Source organism: Peromyscus eremicus, chromosome 14 (assembly GCF_949786415.1).
Source record: "Peromyscus eremicus chromosome 14, PerEre_H2_v1, whole genome shotgun sequence".
Taxonomy (NCBI): domain Eukaryota; kingdom Metazoa; phylum Chordata; class Mammalia; order Rodentia; family Cricetidae; genus Peromyscus; species Peromyscus eremicus.
This window is the reverse complement of record NC_081430.1, coordinates 81,158,576-81,179,303: the sequence shown is the minus strand read 5'-3', so window position 1 is coordinate 81,179,303 and position 20,728 is coordinate 81,158,576. Positions and strand designations below refer to the sequence as shown.

The following is a 20,728-nucleotide window of genomic DNA, read 5'->3' as shown; positions in this document are numbered from 1 at the left end:
CTCCAGGCTCGAATCCATCTGAAGTGTCTGTCCTTGGCTCTGCTGAGCCTGCCGACTCCCCTCCTCTGTCCCCTGGGGGGTGTTTAGAAGTTGGCCTCCCATTCCATTTCAAGACTAGAGTATACCTGGCTCTGGGTGGGCCATGTGGGGACCTCCCGAGGGGGGCCAGTTTTCTGGTTAGCGCAGTGCAGTAACAGCAGACAGGAAGGAATTGGGGCAGAAAAGGGGCACAGAAGCCACAGCCAAGATGTCTGCCATAACCAGGCTGCAGCCTGGCTTAGAATGTGTTCTGTAGTCCACGGAAGGGGCAGGAGGCAGCCAGAATCCTTGTCCTGGGTGACTGAGGGCACAGACGTACCCATTGTTGGAGAATATCAGATGCCTTGGTGTTAGCACAGCCTAGGGGTGGTATGGAAGGGTTTCCTTTGGGCAATGTTGAGTGGAGATGAACTTGGACTACAGTTTTGTTCAGAAACTGGAGGGTTCTATGTAGAACATTTTTTTTTTTTTTAAGAAAGTGAAGCTAGAGAGAAAGAGTCAGAAGACCCCTACCTTGGGTTGTGGCTTCATTTTCACTTATTACTCATGTGCTCACCTAGTATTTGCAAAGAGCCAGGCTCCGTGGGAGACCTTTGGAGACCCCCTCCAATTTCTACCATATCTCAAGGAGAAAAGAACTGAGCGGGGAAACAGCTGTGGTGCTTAACAATCTTATAAGGAGGAATCTAAGTGCCTGCGGTAGCTCTCCTGTGATGCACAGACAGGAGGCTTGTGGATCTGGGGTTGTGTAGAAGCAGGTCTGGACAGGCTTTGCAGGTGGGGGCTGGGCAGATGGGTCACATGATGCACCCAGGAGGCTGGGACTGAACAACACTTGGGCCTTTGGTCACCAGCTGGTGAATTTGCTTTCATGAGCAATGTTTTTCTTTCTTTCTTTCTTTCTTTCTTTCTTTCTTTCTTTCTTTCTTTCTTTCTTTCTTTCTTTCTCTCTCTCTCTCTCTCTCTCTCTCTCTCTCTCTCTCTCTTTCTCTCTCTTTCTCTCTCTCTCTCTTTCTTTTTCTCTCTCTTTCTTTCTTTCTTTCTTTCTCCCTTTCTCTCTTTCTTTCTTCCTTCCTTTCTTTCTTTCTTTCTTTCTTTCTTTCTTTCTTTTTCTTTCTTTTCCCTTCCTTCCTTCTGTTCTTTCTTTCTCTCCCTTCTCTGTTGATATACTCCCAAGGGAGAGTTTTCCCCCATGGCCAAAGTAGATCAAAAGAAGGGCCTACCTAACAGGTGTTGGCAGGGAAGTGCTCGTGGAAGACAGTGCTTGAATTTAAAAGCGTGGTGCTTGATACAGCGGTGTCTGAGGGCTCATGGCAATCACAAGAACAATGTCTATGACAGCTGTGCTGGCTGCCATTTGCTAAGCACCTCCTGTGTGTTCAGGACCCGATGTGGCCCTTTACGGGCATGACTTCACAGCCAGGTTGGCAAATGGTTATTCTGACACATGGGAAGAACACAGAACTTTCACAGGTTCTTGCCCAGGTTGCTTCTTCCTAGATGATCGGCTATGTTTAATAGGGTGCTTTGGCTGGGCCCTCAGAATGAGGTTGAGAAGGGAATCCTGTGTCTCTGGCCTGGACCTGCCACTGCATATTGTGTTTTAGCTTCAGGCATAACTGAGCCTTAACCCACTAAGAGTCTGGCCAGGCCTGGTGCCAGCCCTGCGATCCATCCACCTCCAGGAACTTGGGCTACCAGTGGGGAGACTCCCAATGGCCCCTGAGTTCGTGCCATGTTTATTTCGAGTGAAACGTGAGGGAACAAACCAGGGTGCAAGGGTCAAAATCATGAGACAAGAAGAAATGATGTTTTTAAAAGATCGTCACCAGAACCTTCAGTGTCTAAGCGACATACTGTCATCTGCAATGGTGCCTCTTTGAGCTCTGGACCCTTGGGCATTTATGGCACCAGAGGGTGGCCACCATACCCACAGAGGCTGCTTTAAAATTTGGTCTCAGAGAGGGTGGAAAGAACTTGACGTGCCATCAGTGCTGAAGATGGGATTTCTGACATTTTATGTGAAAGCGGTGTCTGTCGCCCACCCACTATACCCGGGTGGCTGCCAGTGGGGGGAAGGGCAGGTGGCAGTGAGCACTGTGAGCACATCAGAGAGAGGAAGGAGGTGATGCGTAATACTATGTGCCCCGGTCCGCTCATCCCTCTGAAGTTTGCTGGAAGGCATGATTCCCCCAGACGACTGGACAGGTGAGGTTATCGTCTCAAGTGACAGTCAGACAGGAACCCCACGAGACCTTCTCTGACCGAGTTAGAAATGGGCCCTTGGAGAGAGTAAGCATTGGTGCGAGACTGTACAAGAGAGAGGCTGTCAGCAGGGGCCTCTCCCCGGCTGGCCCAACACCCGGAGACTCTTTCTCTCTGGTCTCCCCATTCACCCACCACATCTCCCCACCATGGCTCTCCGCGGCCTTCACTCTTTCTCCTTCACAGCGACCAAATCTCCCCGCAAGGAAGCTCTGTCGGTGGATGAGGAGCGCCGCCTGCCCGGGTGCTCTGCAGGCCCAGGCCCTGGGCTGGGGATGGTCAGGAGGACTGCATCAGGCCCGTGAGGCGCTTGCCCGCCAGCGACTTTCCCTGCAGAGAGAGAGCCACAGAGAGCACGCACAGGTGTGCAGACACACAGAAGGACAGAGACAGAGAGCCAAACAGGCGGATTAATTGTTGTAGGAGTCACTCTGGCCAAACGATCCACTATCCAACCCAGCTGAACCATGTTGATAGGGGATCTCTAGGGAAGGAAGCCCCAGCTAAGGACAACTGAAAAAAATAACAGGACTTCAGGCAAGTTAAAGGAGCGAGTGGATGGGGTTAGCACTCTAGCTGGGGTATGGAAGTTTTACTTACCAAAGCCTAGGCATTATAGCCCTCAGACCCTTTAACACCTGTGGGCTGTCCTTGCACTTGATTTTACTCTAGTGTGGAAGGAAAAGGTGTGCCAGGGAAGTCTGAGGTCAGGAATGGTGGGCTGACACAAATAGACGGTGGCGATAGATCGGGGTTGATTAGAAATTAAGGAATTAATTAGTCACGGGAATTCTGAGAACTGAATCCTACTTGAAGTGAAGTAGGATGTGGGGACTTTGGTCTCTAGGTGCTGTGACTGTAAACATGACTGGGAACGTCAGTGTTCTCTGGAGCCTCTGGAGGTGCCAGGAAGGTGCGCTCCTGCTACCTCTTATGTTTTTGACTCCCCACAGTAGTGCCCAGGGGCCAGGTGTGACAACCCTGAACCAGGAAGCCTATGAACTCTTTACTTAAATCCTATGTGACCATTATTCTCAGAATCAAAGAACAAACAGGACCATGAGGCCTGGAACACGAGGCACAGAGGTCCTGGGACATTCTAGTCGTCTACATGCTCTGTTGGGGTGGTGGAGGAGCCTGTGATCTGGAAGAGAGTTCATTACTGGTCAGCCCGGAGAGGCACATGGATGAGTGAAGCTTGATCTCTCTGCTTGACTTCCCTGGACACGGTTTCTACTCACTCCCTGTGCACCCTTTTTGGAAATTCCTATTATTGGACAGGGGTCTCAGAGAAGAGTGTGGCTGGACCCAAGCAGATGGATCGCCATGTCTGGGAAAACATTCAAAGCCTGTCCTGCTGTTGACAGTGGGTCGGTGACACCATCACCAGCTGCAGAGGGCAGCAGATGATCCCCCATCAGCACGGACTGTGGAGTTTGGCAGTGAGAGCACACGGGCCAGCCGTTCCTCGTGCTCATTTCCAAGTGGGGTGTGAGGGCTCATTTTGTTTACTGGGCTTGACTGCGTGTAAGCTGGATGTAATTAAAAAAAATTGATCTGGTTGGTGAAGCCTAGTAGGGTACTCAATAAACCTGCTGATTGATGAATTGATGGATAATGGGCAGGTCTAATGAACGAACAAGAGCTTGGAGCTGGCAGGATCCTGGGCTGTGTATCATCTGGCTTTGCTCTCTATGGAGGGACACGGTCAACCTAGCTGATGACATGGATGAAGGCTTGTCCAGAAATGGAATTGCCCCCAGGAGCTGTCAGAAAACTGTATCTACTCCCCTTCTTTTTGTTCCTGTTCCTTTCCTTCATCTCTCCCCTATCTTAAAGAAAAATCACACATGCAAACACACACACACACACACACACACACACACACACACACACACACCTTCCCCGTCAACAACCTTATCTCATTCTTCAGATGCACTAAACTTAGCCTGGAGCAAGTTATGTTTATACCAGGCTAAAGATTTTTCAGTCAGTTTTAAAAAAATTCTTTGAGGGTTCCTGTGCCAGTGTATGTATATGCCTCTGTGTGTGTGTGTGTGTGTGTGTGTGTGTGTGTGTGTGTGTGTGCACGTGTAGGTATATGCAGAGGTCAGAGGACAACCTCACCTGCCATTTATGAGAGGCACTTGTCCAACTTGGTTTTTGAGACATGGTTTCTCATTGGCCTAAAGCTCCCCTGAATAGCCTAGGCTGGCTGGCCAGGGAGCCACAGGGATCTGCTTCTGTTCATCCCTGGGCTGGGATTACACCCACATCCATCTTTTTATGTAGGTACTGGGTATCAAACTCATATCCTCATGCTTATGTGGCAAGCATGTATGTACCCAGCCATCTCCCCAGCCCATCCTGTGTCAACCTGAGCATCACTAAAAGGATGACCAGTGCTTTTGTGTCACTCTCCAGGGTGTGCTTTCTCACAGGGAACATTCATCATCCTGTTGATTCATTTGGGAATGTGCCTTCTTGGTGTAGGCATAAAGGCCTTCTGGGATGATGACAATATTACTTCCTGTCACCTGTGTTCACGCCTGTTGCTGTAGTAACCACACAATTAATCTGGCTTCTCTTCCCCTCTACCTTTCCTCCACCAGGGTCCCAGATTAAACATTATATACTTAGATATCTGTGTCTGAGTTGCTATACATGGCATTGAGGGTCCAGTTTAGTGAAAATAAAATCACTAAATTTGAATAAAAATATTGCCAATGTGTCCAGGCAGATCTCTGTGAGTTTGAGGCCACCTTGGTCTACAGAGTGAGATCCAGGACAGGCACAAAACTACACAGAGAAACCCTGTCTCGAAAAACCAAAAAAAAAAAAATTGCCAATGTGTGTGTTAAAAGCTGAAAGACAAAGACGGTAAGGTTTACCAGTTGCCCAAAACCTCATTATAGTTCCATCTTCATTAGCGAGGTCATTTTGGCTGCAGAGGCACTGTGTGTTGAGGCAGGCTAGAAAATTTTTTTCCTGGACGATTGTTCTGAGTGATTTTAGCCCTGAGGCACCCCTACCTTTCACCTTTCCCAGCTCTACAGAAAGAGCCTAGCTGGATTTGGAGGCGATAATTAATCTCTTCCTGCCAAAAACAGCCTCACAGCCCTGACTCCAAGGACCTGTGGCCAGCCTGCAAATGGTGTGCCCCACTCCTTCTCCCCACTTCTCCCATTTCTGGGGACTTGAGGGATGAAGGAGGTAGCTAACCAGCCCAGCATCTGCTCCTGAGAACGGTACCAATCTCTCAGCATCCAGGTGGTGGGATGTGGCCTTTTGGTCCTTTCCTTACTGCTGAACTCACACATTTACCAAATGCCAGCTCTGATGCTAAAGATGGAGGTCAGGAGGGTTCGCTTGGGAGATGGCTTGGAAAGCATTCTGCTCAGCTGAGATGGTCTAGCTGCAATCCACCTGCCACACCATCACCCAAGAGAGTGAGGCTGGGCTATTGGCTGCAAGGAAGTTAATCACACAGGAGCAGGCAGGGCTGGACACCTGACCAGGGGCTTTGGGGGGAAGAAACGGTGAGATTCCCCCTGGCTCAGCAGCAGCCTGCCTTCTGAAGAGCTAAGATTCCTGTGGTGTTCAGGGATCAAAGTGAAATCCTAGAGGCGAAGCTCTCTCTTTTCTGAGTTGAGCTGCCCCAGAGGCTACACCCAGTGGGCTTGTAGGATGCTTACAGCATTGGCTCTACCCAGAGACAGGAGAGCCTCCTCCTGTACTCCGGAGGGCTCTCTCCTCCCTCTACTTTTCTCCCAACCCTGCCTCCAGCTAGAATGATTCTGAAAGAAGGGGTGTGGTCGTTTTGCCCATGCCTGGCACTCATAGAGTTACAGAGGCAGCAGCGTTGGTGTGTGTGTGTGTGTGTGTGTGTGTGTGTGTGTGTGTGTGTGTGTGTATGTGGTGTTCCTCAGTGCCAGTCAGTTGGGATTGGACTGTGGTGCCAGCTCAGCCTGAGGCCTTGGTGTAGCTGAGTGAAGCAGAGGGTGGTTGAAAATGCTATTAGCAGGCAGCCTTTGTCCAAATGAGAAAAATGTACCGTGATTAAGAACTGAACTGTGGAAGGTACATCCCAGAGACACCAAAGCCTTGCACACAGACAAAGCACTTTTCACCTTCCACACGCTTGGCAAAGTGTAGCCCAGGAGAACTTGGAATGCTTAAGTTTCCTGGTTCCCAAACACCCGCACATTCAGCCCCCCCCCCCCCCCGCCCCCTGCCCCGACAGATGATTTCAGCTCTGTGGCCCTTGAGATGGCTAGAAGCCCTGAAGAAGGTGTTACGGGATCCTTTGTGTCTGAAAGAAAATGCACAAAAGGCAGAGCTCCCTTTTGTGCCGTGCCAGAGGAAGAACCAACATGCTGCTAGACATGCCGAGGCTCTGGGCATCACACTTCTAGATAGTAACCAACAAAGCATGCATGACTCCAGGACCAAGAACCTTTGTCACTTACTTACCTGGGAGACTGAGGCTAAGAAACTCATTGGCTGAGAGGAGAGCTGTGGCTCAAAGGGAAACCCCTGCAGGGGGAGGTGGGGGGTGCGGGGGTCACAGGGCATACTGGGGATAGCAGAGCCAATCACTAGGGTCTCAGGGTGGGGTAAGGGACTTTGTCGGATGGTGGGGCGTAGGTTACGTGGGAGTATAATTTATCAAATTCATTGAACCCTATATTTCAGATCTGCATTTTAGCACATACAATCAGAATTTAAGGGAAAAGCCACAAGACATAAGATTAGGGAGGGGAAAAAAAAACCCCAGCTGTCTCATCACAGAGTTTCTACCTTTTTCTTTGTTAGCTGCTGGGTCCATCTTTACCATTCTAGAAACTGAGTGCTCCCTCCTCCCACCTGGGAGAAACTCAGATCCCTCTGGGCAGGACTAATTTGGGGCACTATTTCTAGCTTCCATTGATCCCCGCTGAACCCCTTAGTGTGACACACAAGCATTTTTCATCCTTGCTAATGAAATGTGGTGTTCTGCCGAATTGGGCACACCAACTCAGAGATGGGCTGTCCTTTCGAGAGGAGTGTGAAGGTCACCTGTGAGTTGACGATGCTCAAGCTCACAGAGGATGTATGTTTGCAGAATTACAGGCTCAGTGGATGCAGGTGGGCCGGGCCAAGGAGAGCAGTTGGAAAGCCGTGGGCCAGGTTCTGGCTAGGAGTCCTGGTGAGGGTTTGGCAGTTGGGGATGAAGCAGAGGGTATGTCTAACTTCATCAGTTCTGATCCCTGGGGATCAGAACTCCTGGTGCTTTCCCTGCACTGAGTAAGGCATGAGGAATGGTTTGGATAGAAAAGTATGAGGAATTCCATGACATCTCCTTTCCCAGTGATAACGGAAAGTGGAGAGGGAGAGGGCTGCTTCTACGGATGGTCTCAGGGGTCTGAGAAACCCTGACAAGGGGATGGTAGAAGAGCCTTTACTTAGAACGATTTCAAAGCGTCTTCAGCTCCCTGTCTTTTCTTAGTTTGTTCTCAACTATGTAAAGTGGGGGCCGAAGAAATAGAAAATACAAGTAATGGGACATGCTAAGTACTACCTGGGCTGCATCCAGAGTGCGGTCAAACAGGGCAGCCTGGAAGGAAGAGGATATTTCTGGGCTGCTCCACCCTGCCATAGTGCATCCATAGGGTAGAAACCCCATGGCAAGATTTCTGGGGGCTGATTCCTCCAAGGCTCTCATCGAGCTTTCTGATCCCTCTCAGGGGCTGAAGAGCTTTTGATTTGTTCTAATATATTGTTTCTATTTGAGATTATATAAGAAGGTATATCATAAAGATGAAACAACCCTCAAAAACAAGAATAAAGACCCCACAGGGATAGATAGGTGAGACTCAAGCTAGTAACAAAAGCATATACCTGAAAAGTGGTGTATTTAGGTAGATCAGATTGATCATCAATCTGCTTTACAAAGTAAAAACAATCGAAAGAAAAACCACAGAAACAGCTCCTCATGGTGTAAACAGGTGGGGGTTGGTGGGTGCCCGGTTAGTGACGGGACTACGGAATCTGCTCAGCAAGCACATCATTTGAACACCGGGACCGTTTTCAGGCCCAGATCCCTCACTCTAACACCTACCAGTAATTTTCCTTTGTCTGAAATTTGAATTTAGGCAAGATGAGCTGCCAGCTACCCTAGCTGGATGAATGCAAATGGGCCAACCTGTCTCTTGACCTCCCGGGGCCTTTCCCTTTGAATTTCTAATTCTTCACCCATTAAGTGGCATCTGTAGCTCATGTACTTCTCTTTGCAAGCATACTTTTCCCATTGCCCAGGCCTTGGTAGAGGTAGGGTGGAGCTGGTCCTATCACTAGGGATCTGGGTTATGAGACAGTTCATGGCAGCTGCCCCCGATGGTAAAACTTCAGACCTCTGGGCATTTGACAGACACTTGGACAAATGCCCATGACATCCTCACGGGTTACGTAATTCTTTATCATCATGTAGTGTATGAGGGAAAAGATTCCAGTAGAGCTAGAGAGATTTGCCTGAGAGCAGACAGCCACACTGGGGCAGAGACAAGGTGATAGACCTCATGAACCACCCATCTTCTTGGCCATTGACTCTCAAGGGAAGAGGCAGATGGGAACACCCAGGCACTAGGTGCTCCTCCACACGTACACTGGACCAGCTTTCTGGGCAGTATGGGATGTTCTTCCTTGAATATACTTGAGCCCATCTCAAACACTTTCTGCAATGCTCAGGGGCTTCCCTTTGCTGTACTTGGGAGTTCTGTGATAGGGGAGGGATCCCTCGTTGACTGGCAAGCCTCGTACAAGGTGCCTTTGCCCACTGCACGGAGCTGGGGTGCAGGTGGGCATGGTGCATATAGATTCACAGCGGTGCTGCCTGGACACACCCGGTGAAACCATCATTGTGTTTGTGACTGTGTGTTCCTAGTGCCTTTGAGTGTGTGACCTCATCATCTGTGGTGACCTCAAGGACAGAAGCAGATGTGACATTGGCTTTTCTAAGATGGGTCGGGCAGAGTGGGCTTAACTCCTATTAGAAACGACCCTATTTCAAGTCATTATAGACCAAGTGCCCAATTGGGGGTATCCCAGACAGGCTAGGGAACCCTCCCTGGATGGTGTCCATGGACCCTGGCTCCTGCTTCCCATCAAAATCATTACTTAGGGTACCTTTGCGGAGCTAACGTTTGTCTGTAGGTTCGGGCCAGCCATGGGAGACCTTCTTCCATATCCCTCCAGCTGCACAGAGACTAATCTGGACCCAGGCAGGGATGCCAGGAGAGACGAGAGAGCAACAGCTGAGCCCTGTACCGGTGGCAGAATGCCCAGACATGGACTCTCTGGCCTCCTTTCCAAGTTGTGCATTTCCATCTCCCCTGCCGCTCCACCTCCTCTGCGGTGGAAACTGCTCCCCCCACCGCAGCCTACAGGGCCTTCGGTCTCTCTTTCCTCTCACTCCAGTGGAGCAACCTGCCCCTTCCACCATCAGCTTGCAGGAACTTCTTGGTGGTCTCCGGCAGGGAGGGGAGGGGAGGGGGCATTTCGCTCGCAGAGTCCTTCAGTAGCATACCTGCCTGGGGCCTGCTCAATGTCTGCCTCATGCTTTTCCTCTCCTCCCCCGCCCCCCCCCTCCCCAATGTACACGGAGATCTAAGCTCTGGTTTACTCCAAATTAGGAAAAGGCCAAAGACTCAAGGAAACAGGGAGATGACTATGTTGCTATTGGCAACAACTGGATGCTCCTGTTTTTCCAACAGGGAAGTTCAAGTAACCCTCGGCTGTGACTACAGGGTGCAGGAAGCTAAAGCTTAGTAATTTGATATTATGGACAAGTCGGCAGAAGAAGTCGCTTGCTTGGCAGTATGAGATTCTCCAGGGGACCTGTGAAGATTTCAATGCCATCTACCCAAAAGGCACTTATCTCCTGCAAACATACACACTGGCGGGTGTCCCTAACTATGGTAGCTGCTAAGGCAGAGCCCGAGAGGCAAAAAGACAATTTCCTGGTTTGCCCCTTGCCCTCTGCCCACCCAAAGCAGAATACTTCATGAATGCCCACGTCTACTTGGAGGCTTACAAAAAGAAGGCAGTTCATTCCCCTAATCTCTTTACCACCTTGACTGCAATTCCGTGTTTTATGAGCTAGACATCTGGGCATTCTTAGCCTGGAAAGGGGGGAGGCTAAGCAGCATTCTTGTGTCAACTGGATAGGACTTTGGGCCATTGAATTTCTTAGCTTTGGAGAACCTTCCTACTTCTCTTTCCCTGCAGACTCTTCTCTCATATAGGAATATGAGGGCTTGTGCTTCCCTGAGGATTCAGTCCTTCCCTGAGGATTCAGTCCTGGGGTTGCAAAGGAAGGGTTCCGACAGCCTTATTCTGAAGAGGAAACCCCAGGTCAGTGCAATTGGATTTGAAAGCACCCATGAAGTTGTTAGGAAGCAGGTACCCTGAGCCATGAACTGTAGGATCCCTACCTAGGATGGTATTTATGCATTGCCTCCAGGACAAAGGACTCATGTTGGTATCATGTCTGGGATACTCAACTCCTTGTTTCTGAGCAAGAATAAACTATGGATGTCAAAAACAGGGATACTAAGAAATGGGTGCCACCGACTGTCCGTGGGGCCAATGCTTGAGGGTAGGAGCTACGAACAGAGTCAAGGCCACAGACAGACAGACAGATTATCTCTGCTGGACGGTGGAACACTGTCTATGCAGAAGGATCCCCAAGGTTAGAGAGTGTACAGACACGGGCATCACTCACCCACTGCTGGAAGGAAGCCACCTCGGGGGTGAAACGCGGCGGCCATTCTGACTCTGCGCCAGCAGCACTGGGCAATTGTGTTTGGGGGGAAGGGAAGGGAAGAGTAACTCATCCAGCTGCAACCGTGAAGACCTGTGGCTTTAGAGGAGCCCCTGCCCAGATGCGCAGGCAGCCATGGCAGACATGCAGTCCATGCACAGGCGCATGCAGGCCTGCAGCATATGCTGACACATGAACCGTACACCCAACACCTAGGCGTGTATCAAGAAGGCAGCTCATGCACCTGCGTACACTCCTGTGCGCGTGGATATGCAGCCGTGTACACACGTGTGCATGTCCACAGGGCAGGCATTCACATAAGCATCTCATGCAAGATACATAAGCAGAAATGAGGCTAATATATAACATCATGTACATCAGCTCCCAACAGCGCCAACCTTTGACAACACTGCGAACTTGAATCCATTACCTTTAGAGACATATAAAACAACAACAACAACAACAAAACCCCAAATTCTCCTCAGGAAAATCCATTTGTGTCACCCCTGTCTCTACCAACGTTACCAGCAGTAGGAGCCCGCACCCCAGGGACCTGGCTTATGGGGATGTTTTAGAGCATTCCCTGCTTCTTGCTTCTGAGCCTTCCAACAGCCTTGCTGTGTAATAAGTGCTTAAAAAAATAGAAACCCCTGTTTATCTGGCAGATGGAGCAACTGGCCTCAGTGTGAGGTTGCATTGCTCAGGGTGGGTCCAGGCAGGCAGACAGCTGAGAGGTGAGCTGCCCTGGAAATGTGGCTGTGAGGGCTGTGCTCGGAAGACTGGATTTTACACGCCTCTTGGGGACAGAGCCATTCCTGGTCTGGGTCTGGAGAAAGGAGACATCTTAAAGTCCTGGGCCTCTGTGGGAGTCCCGAGGCCAGGTCTTGGCGACCCAGCAACATTTTAACTGTGGCCTTTTCCACCTCTTAGGTTGATGAGCTCCACAGCCCCAAGGCTTCCTGGGAAGTCCTTAAGAGCCCCAAGAAATAGGTCATGTGCCAGAGGCTGGCCTCTTGGGCACCGTTGTCCCTCTCCATTCCCCAGGAAAGCAGATGAACTAAGTTTAAAGTAGGCCAGTAATAATGGCTCCCGTACACCGAGTTGTTATCATGGTAGCCATTATAGTAAATGCACCTTGCCCATAGTGTCGCTTACAGCCCTCAACTATAAAATCAATACAGAGATACCTATCTCACGGAATGCTGTTGAGAACTAAGGATGCATTTCATGAGAAATAATACTAAATACTTGTCAAATACGTAGGTTGCAAATAGTGTGTTCTATGTAAAATTTATACTTCATCATTTACTATTATTTCTCTTTTATAGAGGGAGGAGAAACCGAGGCTTAGGGAATCTTCTCACGGTCACCTCACTCAGGGATAGAGTTGGAGGAGAACCAAAGTCCGTCTCAAGCTACGCTCAGCATGACATGGTTAACACCATGAGTTCCCAGGAGATGGCAGCTGTCACTATCATATTCTCACTTAGTGCTGACCTCTGTGGTGTGAGGCAGGATTTGTTATACCCCTCAGGTCCGTGAGTGACTTTTCCAGGCCTTACATGAACATCAGGTAGAACAGGCGAGTGAGGATTCCATTTTAGCTGCCTGCTTCTGATTTGCTTCCTTTTCTGAATTCCTGTGAGCTCTAAAGGGACATGGCTCTCAGGGGGAAGAGCAAGCAGGTCATCTGTGATAGGGACGAGAACGCAAGTGGGGACACGCGGCCAAGCTTTCGACATTCAATCCCAGGTGGTTAGTCACAACCCAGCTCCATCCTCTAGTTAGGGACACAAGCAGAGGTAACTGACTAGGAATAGGAACAAGATGAATGGTTCTAAGGAGCCAGGTGAGAGGCCCAGCCAGGGGCCAGTCCAGGATAAAACTCCTGCTGGCAAGATACACCTCACCAGGCAGTCCTTGTAGTCTCTGGGGAGCATGGTCATAATGGGAACCTGACCAAAACCTGGAAGAAGCTACCGAAAGGCAGGTCAGGGGCTCTGGTGGCTACCACCCAACCCATTCTCCTTGGTGGTCTTTCTTATGATGTCCTACAGACCTAGGAATTAGTCAAGAAAGCTATGATTGAGGACTAGCAAATGATGGGGTCTGAAGTCCCATATCATTATAAGGAAACCTTTGTCAAGTATATGCTCTCTGGTCATGATAGGATAGGATAACGGTTGCCCCCTCTGTATATTCTTTATGGGTGCTCTGGAACCTAATAGTATCTATCACCCAGCATAAATTCTGCCTGACACTTTTGCTGCAGACTACAGGGTTGCATTTTTGGTTCTTGAAGGATGGTCTGTGTGTTCAACAGGAGGGTCTATGAGCCTGCTCTTTGTGGAAGAGATGAAGGTCAGAGGTATGTGGATAAGGCCAGGTGCCTATGGATCCCTGAATCTCCCAGCCCTATACCTCCTAGGTCAAGGGATTGACCTGCTCCTGACAGGGGTTTAAAGGAATGTCTGAGAACACAACAACCACCAACCCTGTCTGAGCTTTCTTCCACATTAAAAAAAAAAAAAAGTCTTGTTAAAACTTTGCTGACTTTACCAGGATCGCCATGTTTAATGAGAGGCCTCGACGAATTTGAAAGCAAAAGATGAAGAGAGGAAAAAAGCCATGAGCTGTAATCACCATAATTACACAATCCCAGGATGAGTTGAAAGCAGCCCCTGGTGAAGCCTGAGAGAGGAGGGAGTGTCATCTGCAATCGGGTTGCTTCTCAGGACAGCTGAAAAAATGTGACATGAAAGCCCTTCTTTCCCGTCCCCAGAGCTGGGTCTAAGATGGGTTCCTTAGGCAGGACCTGGGAGGAGGGGCGTGCAGGGAGGGCAGTCATTTTCTGGTCTTAGCCCTGGAGGCATGTTAGGGTCCTGGTGTCAGCGTCTTTGCCTGGAATCTGCAGTGGCATTGAGTAAAAGCACATGACGTCTGTATTTCAACAAAATACCCATCCTCATGGGAACTGTGACAAGCCATGCTTTTTCTAACCCAGGGCCAGGATGCTGTATGCTCTCGACTGTGCCCAGCCCCCTGTGCCAATGAGTGCCCATGTCCTTCACTGGTTGACCTCCTTTCAGGCATGCAGAGAAGAGAGCCCTGTTGCCCAGGGCTCAGCTGCAGCAGCAGCAGCAAATGGTCAAGGTCAGGGAAGGAGAGAGGCATGGATGATGTGTGGAGGGCAGAGATTCTGCTTCTTGAGTTTCCCTGGCTTTCTCTGTGTCATTGTTTACCTGTTATTTTTTCAAGGCAGACCCCTGGATCCCTCTTCTCCAATCTCAGCAAACTCCCTCCTTATAGTCCATTCTCCTTTCCCACAACTTGTAGACCACTGCATTAAACATGGCAAGGTTCCTTAAGAAATACTGAGTGCTGACTGGAATTCCAGTTGGAAGACACTATAGAATTCAGCCCAGAAAGCTCCTCTGCAATGTTCTTGACTGTGGAGTTTGTAAATGCTGTCAGAATATTCTCCAGTGGGGTAGTCCTCCCCATGCCTTCTGTCCACCTGTTCTTCTTTACCCTTTGGGACAGTCTAGATGGGCCCATTTATTCTGGGAAACAAAGATGATCACCGGGTTTGCTTGAGGTCAGACATCTTTATCTCTCCTGTCTCCCTTGGCATGACTGTCAGAGTCCCTTGCTCCTCTGAATTTCTTCTGGCTTACCCAAACCCCGGATAAGATACAGAGGGTTAGCAACAAGATGCCCAGAGCAGCACAAGTCAGGGAGCACTCCACAAGTCAGGGAGCACTCCGCAAGGCAGGGAGCACTCCTCTGGTGTTTGGCCATTTCCATTTCTGTTATCACAGCCTCAAGCTAGAAATGACAATCGCCGAGGGTTGGAGAGGAGGCAAGGGGGAGACATTAGTTTCCATCTTTGGGTTGAAATCTCACTAACACCAGGTTTTTTTTTTCTCTTTTAACTTTTTTTCCCCCTATCATAGGGATGCTGTTATTAGGGTCACCCAGGCAAAGGAGAATGGAATGCCCTGCCAAATGTTAAGCCAATGAGGCCCGCTCCTGTTTGAGACTGGACTGTTACTAGGACCACAAGGACTTGGTCATGATAAGGGAGTGTACAAGATCCACTGTGGTTTGGGCCCTGTGTCATTTTCCCACCCAATAGGGAGCTGCCTTGAGACCCCTCAGTCACCCTTCTTTCCCTGGCTGTACAGACACCTCAGCACTACAGTCCCTCTGGTTGACCTCTCAAGTCTCTCCTCCGGTGCCCCAGGCGGCCATTGGCTCCCGAGCAGCCTCCTATGGGCTTTTCCTATAGGGCGCACATCATAGGTGTGCCCTCCTTCTAGGACACTGTGCGTTCTTAACTACGCTGCAACCTGAGAAACTCATTAGCTGCCTTAACAAAGGCTGGTACCTACCCCTTTGTTTTCACAGTGGCTCATTCTGTGCAGGAAGGGGGGAAGACCTGGACATCTCACTGCTTAGCTTGCTAGTCCTCTGATCTTAGGCTCCCCTGCTTCTATTTCAACTCTCCAATTTGGAGAACAGATAGGGTGGAGTCTCCTTGACCTTGGGGTAGGAAGGCCTTGTCCTCTTCCCAGGACCTGTAAGGCTGGAAGTGGATTTCTCTACTCTACCCTGCTGGCAGGATTGGGGCAGATTTGTTCCCTAAAGAGGCATGCACAGTCTCTTGAGTGGCCTGCCTTCTGCTGCACAGGGTTCTGGCTCACCTTTACCCTCCGCCTTCTCACTGGACAGATGGGAGCCCACGAGGTTCCCATGTGGGCACACGGGGGCATGTGCCAGAGTCTGGCTGCACAGCGACAAGGAACAGGCTGAAATCCCACCACCCCACCAGCCACTGCTGAAGTGAGATCACCTTCCAGCAGGCTGACTTTCCTTAGTGGGGGTGGCCAGGAGGCAACAAGATGGCAAAGGGCTCGGGTCACCTCCCAAAATAGATCCCTGCCTGGCACATATACAGAGTCTGCCCCCAGCCTGCCCCGCCGGCAGACGGACAGGGATGAGATCTGGATGGAAATCGGCTGCTGTAAACACACAGCTGAGCCCTTCTGCCTCAGAGGACTTGGATTTTCAGTTGACTGCATGGCACACTGGGGTCTGAGAAAGGCAGAAACAGTGCTGTGGGCGGGGTGGGGGGTGGGGGGTGGGGGTTGAGGGGTAGGAGGGAGTAACCATCCCAGAGACGTGCTCACTCCAGTGTCTTGATGCTGAACCACCCCCACGATTCTTCTCTGAACTGGTACTGGGTGGCCAGGGCGTTTTGGGGTGCTTTCAGCTGTCAGATTGAATCATCAGTTGTAACAACTGGGGTTCTGGTGGCAGGGTCTAGGGATGATGAGTCGCCCCCAAATGGCAATAAAACTCTGTATAAAGATAAAACAAAACAAACCCCTCCCTGTTCCCAGACCCTGATGTGGCGATCAGTTCATCAGGGTATCTATCTTCCCTGCCTTCCAGCAGCCTGGCAGGTTCAGTTGCTTTGGTAGTTTATGAAAAACAGACTTCTACACTTTCGTTTTTACAGCTATTAATTGTGTGCTTTATCACACTTCCCGTGGGCCAAAATAGAGGGCAGGGACGAGAGGAGACTTGGCCTGTCACTGACTGTAACTGCAGCCTCGTCATCTTCCAGACCCCCCCTTACTCATCCCTAAGAGTGTTCAGTGACAGGCTCAGAGTTCCCTGTGGAAGCACAGGGCATCAGTGATGACTCCCAGATGGCCACACGTCATTCCTGGTCATGAAGCACACGGTACCCAGATTCAGCAGCAGCAACCCTGGGGCCACCGTCCTGCCTAGCTGACCCAGGCAACCTGCCCCTGACACTTGCCACTGGGCATCCCGACCTGAAGGAGGGGACTGTTGAGCTGGCAAGGCAAGATGGCACCGCTCCCTGTTCTCTGTGACCTCTGCCTGCTCTCCAGCTACTCAGCACAGGAGTGAGCTCTGGACTGTTGAAGGGCCTGGCCTGTAAGACAGGGAGCTGTGGCTTCAGTCCTCCTGCGGGTGCCTCTCTGGGGTTTGTAAATACTTCTGACTCCGTTCTACCCACTATCAACCTCCAAGGCTGGCAGACACATCTGAATCAGGTGGCTAATGGGACAAAAAGGCAGCTCTTCTCTGACCCTCAGGAATGATTCATACAGCTCCGAAGTCCCAGTGTGAAGAAAGGCGCACACCTGCAGAACATTCTCAGCTGGACAGGAACGCTAGAGATTGACCAGTTCAAGCTATTACATAGGGAAGGCAGGGGAGGGGACAATAGGTCTCAGAGAGGGCTAGTTATTTGTCTGGGATCACACAGCTAGGCAGTAGCTACTCTGCACAGAGGAGTCCCGGGAGACATTGATGCTGCTCTGGGGAAGGAGGCCTCGCTCTTCCCCACCCACGTATTACAATAGCTGTCTCTAGCCAGGGTATCCCTGTGGTTGGATAGATGGGAGAGGCTGGCTCTAATGTCTGGAACAGAGGTTTCAAAAGGACCCGAGGACTGTTTGCCATCAAAGGCAATCCTTATGTAAGATGTTTCAGCCAGTCGTCGCTCGCTCGCTGGAGACCTGCAAAGGTTTTCTGACTGAGGTCCAGGCCTTCTTCCAGGCCTCTGCTGAGTCTGTGTTTGAAGACTCATTCCAGCAGGCCATTCCTCAGGAAATGCTGAGGCAGAAGGAAACAACCTCAGGAGAAGGGGATGCTGCCCCAGGGTCAACTACCCTGGTTCCTCAACCCTTCCTGAAAGCCCCAGCCTTCTGCTTCTGGCCCGAAGCTGGAGTCATGTCCCTCAGAGCCGCCTGGAGGGCCCAGTGAGAGGCTGAGTCCTGCATCCAGCAGGTTCCCTCTAGCTTTCTGTTGAGGAGGGAGGGGACAGGGGATGACAGCTGGCTGGCTCCCTGGGCTTCATTGCCATCTGACTTCCTCCACTCCCACCCTGCATTTCTTGGCAGGCAGGGCACAAAGAATGAAAAGCCCAAAGCCAGAGATGCCACTGGTCATGTGCCAAAGAGCCCTCTGCTTCCAGCCCTCACTGCTGGAGTCTAAGAAATACCATAGCAAAGCCACATTCTCCTAGGGGTGGGTAGAAACCCACTCCTCACCCCTCTCCTCTGTGGCCCCTGGCTCTGCTCAGGTATGTGTTTTCTGTCTTTGCAGTCCATAACTAGAGCTGATGGGACTCTTAAGGGGGCAGCTGGGGCTTTAATGGGGAGGGTAAGGACGAGTGGCTGCCAGCTACCTACGCTGGGGCCACCATTTCTCTCGACTTAAACGCCATCACACTTCGAGGTGTCTTCCTCGATCCTGTGTGCAAGGGACAGGGGACTTTCTCCTCCCCGGCTCAGAGTTCACACCAGATGGCTTCAGCTGCCATCCAAAAGAGGAAATGGTATTGCTGCTGCTCTTTGGCTGGGGCCTCTTTGCTTCCTCTCACCCGCCCTGCCTCCCCGGAAGGCCCTGGTCCTTGGCCAGAGCTCTGCCCTGCACAGGCATCAGCCTGCTGTCAGTCTACGGTCAGCTCTGAACGCGACATCAAAGAGAGATCGGGGCGAGGACTGGCCATCCACCCGCCTCTCTTCCCACACGCTACCATTTCTCAACCACAAAACCAGGAAGACAGCAGAGTCTGGCAGGCTATAGAGTCCTGAGCAGGGGAAAGTGGTCCGTACTTGGAGATAGCCTTCTCCTTCGTGGTGGTGGTGGTGGTGGTGGGGCTTCCCGCCAAAGGACCTCAGAGAACGTGAGACAAAAGCAGCCCGCAAGGCATTGCTACAAGGATAATGCTGACTTCAAGTGTTGTAGCCACTGTGGAAAGGAAGTGGCTTAGTGAGAGAGACTAAGGAAAGATGGGCTCTGGTTCATGAAGGGATCCTTGCCCTGATGATTGACCCAGCTGCTGACATCTTGGTTATAACTGCCACCTTGCATGCTAGGGAACCCTGGCCATAGTCATTCCACGTGACAGAGGACGAACCAAGTTTGTGACGGTAGTTAGTCTACAGCAGTTAAGAGTGTGTACTGTTCCTGCAGAGGACTCGAGCTCAGTCCCCGCCCCTGCCCCCCCCCCAGTACCCACATTTGGTGGCTCACAACTGTCTGTAACTCTGAATCCAAAGGATCTGACTCCCTTGTTTGGACTCCATGGGCACCAGACTCACATTTCCCTGGTTAATAAAATAAAATAAAAAATGTAAAGCAGAGATAGTCAACCAAGCATTTTTGGTACTGGCCACTGAAACCTGGATGTATGATATATGATACATTAAGAGTGTTGGGGAAAGTCCTGGTACATTCTATTTAGTCAAGGCCCGTTTTTGTCTGGCTTGGCATACATGCCCCTTCCTCCTACCTTGACCTGTGGGAATTTCATCTTCTTGCTACTCGGAGCATGCTCCTGTCAGTAAGTCCCTAAGACACTGTATTCGGAGCCCCTGGCTTTGTCTGCCCCGTCCTTTGGTCTCTCAGCACCTCACACCTTTGGCGTCTAGCTCTCGGATTCTAGACTTTTCTGAAATAGGTTCCTTTGGCCTGAGCCCATGTTTGAAAGCCCCTTGAGAGCTACTGTGTATTATAGTCCTCTCTGAAGCTAGAGCTTTTTGAAGAAGGCCACCGTGTACAATGGTGTGGCTTATTCACTGTACACAGGTAGCTGAGAGGGGAGGCTGAGACAAAGCCTGTGATTTGAGTGGCCAGAGGGGTCACATGGGGCTGGGCCCACCAAAGGGAGTCCTGTTTTCCATCCTAAGGCAAGGTGCATTATGGGTTAGCTGCAGCCCACCAAAGATTTTCATTCACATTTGGTTCAAAACCTGGCCTTTGCCATCAGATAAGCTCTGTGGTTCCAGTCTGCCAGATGACGTGATGCTTGGCATTGCACCCTCAGCATTTTCCTGGCACATTAAAGCCTTGGGTGACTTAAAATGAAACCTCCACTGGAGGAAGAAACCCTCCCAGCACCGCTTCTTGGGATGGTCAGGCCCCTGTGCATGGCCTTAGATGCCTCCATGAAATGCTCAATTACTCCTACGGAATAGATGCCTTTGGCCTTTGACAGGCCACCATGACATGAAATGCCTTTTCTCTGCAGATGCCCCTCCTTTATCAAGGAATGAAGAGATGTTGCCGTGCTCCTGGGGACTCACACTCAGTCTTGATAAGACTTCAGCTGACTAGGTTCTCCAACTGCTCAGACAAAATCCCCTGCCCATTGATTAATCCTAAATGGCAGTCAGCCCCATGCCCTTATTAGTGAACTGCCTTGCTTTTCCTTCACGTTCTCCATCAGTGGTGAATATGGGTAATCTGCCTATTGATCTGAGTGACATGGGGATGATACCAAACCAGCCCTTCACTTTGTTAGTGGTCAGCAGAGGAAACACAAGCAAATCTTCCCCCTCCTCCCCTTTTTCTTCTTTGTCTTTATGAACAATGTAAATCTTTTAGAGAAGTTGAATACTTGGTGAACATCATATTCAGAAAACAGGCATATTTGCTGGCTGGTTATGTTTGATTAAAATACTAGGATGTTGAACCCAAATTCTTGGGCTCTGAGTTGGATGATATCTCTACTGCCATGGGCCGTGTTCCCAGACTTAGCTCCATCTGTGGAATAGGGGTATTACCTATAGCTAACCT

At 50.4% G+C, this 20,728-nt stretch overlaps 1 protein-coding gene across 3 annotated transcripts in view; it reads right to left on the bottom strand.

The window, feature by feature from the left end:
- Positions 1-1,175: 1,175 nt before the first annotated feature.
- Positions 1,176-20,728, bottom strand: part of Rgs6 (regulator of G protein signaling 6) — a 515,794-nt gene continuing 496,241 nt past the window's right edge. Inside the window, exons 17-19 of one of the 3 annotated variants that reach the window (XM_059279350.1) lie at positions 11,066-11,132; positions 2,472-2,634; positions 1,176-2,347 (exon numbers count right to left, since the gene is read on the bottom strand). In XM_059279350.1, the coding sequence (XP_059135333.1) occupies positions 2,254-2,347; positions 2,472-2,634; positions 11,066-11,132 (324 nt within the window). In that variant the 3' untranslated portion in view covers positions 1,176-2,253. Of the gene's footprint in view, positions 2,635-11,065; positions 11,133-20,728 lie in introns of all 3 variants that reach the window. The other 2 variants (XM_059279351.1, XM_059279349.1) reach the window with 2 other exon arrangements.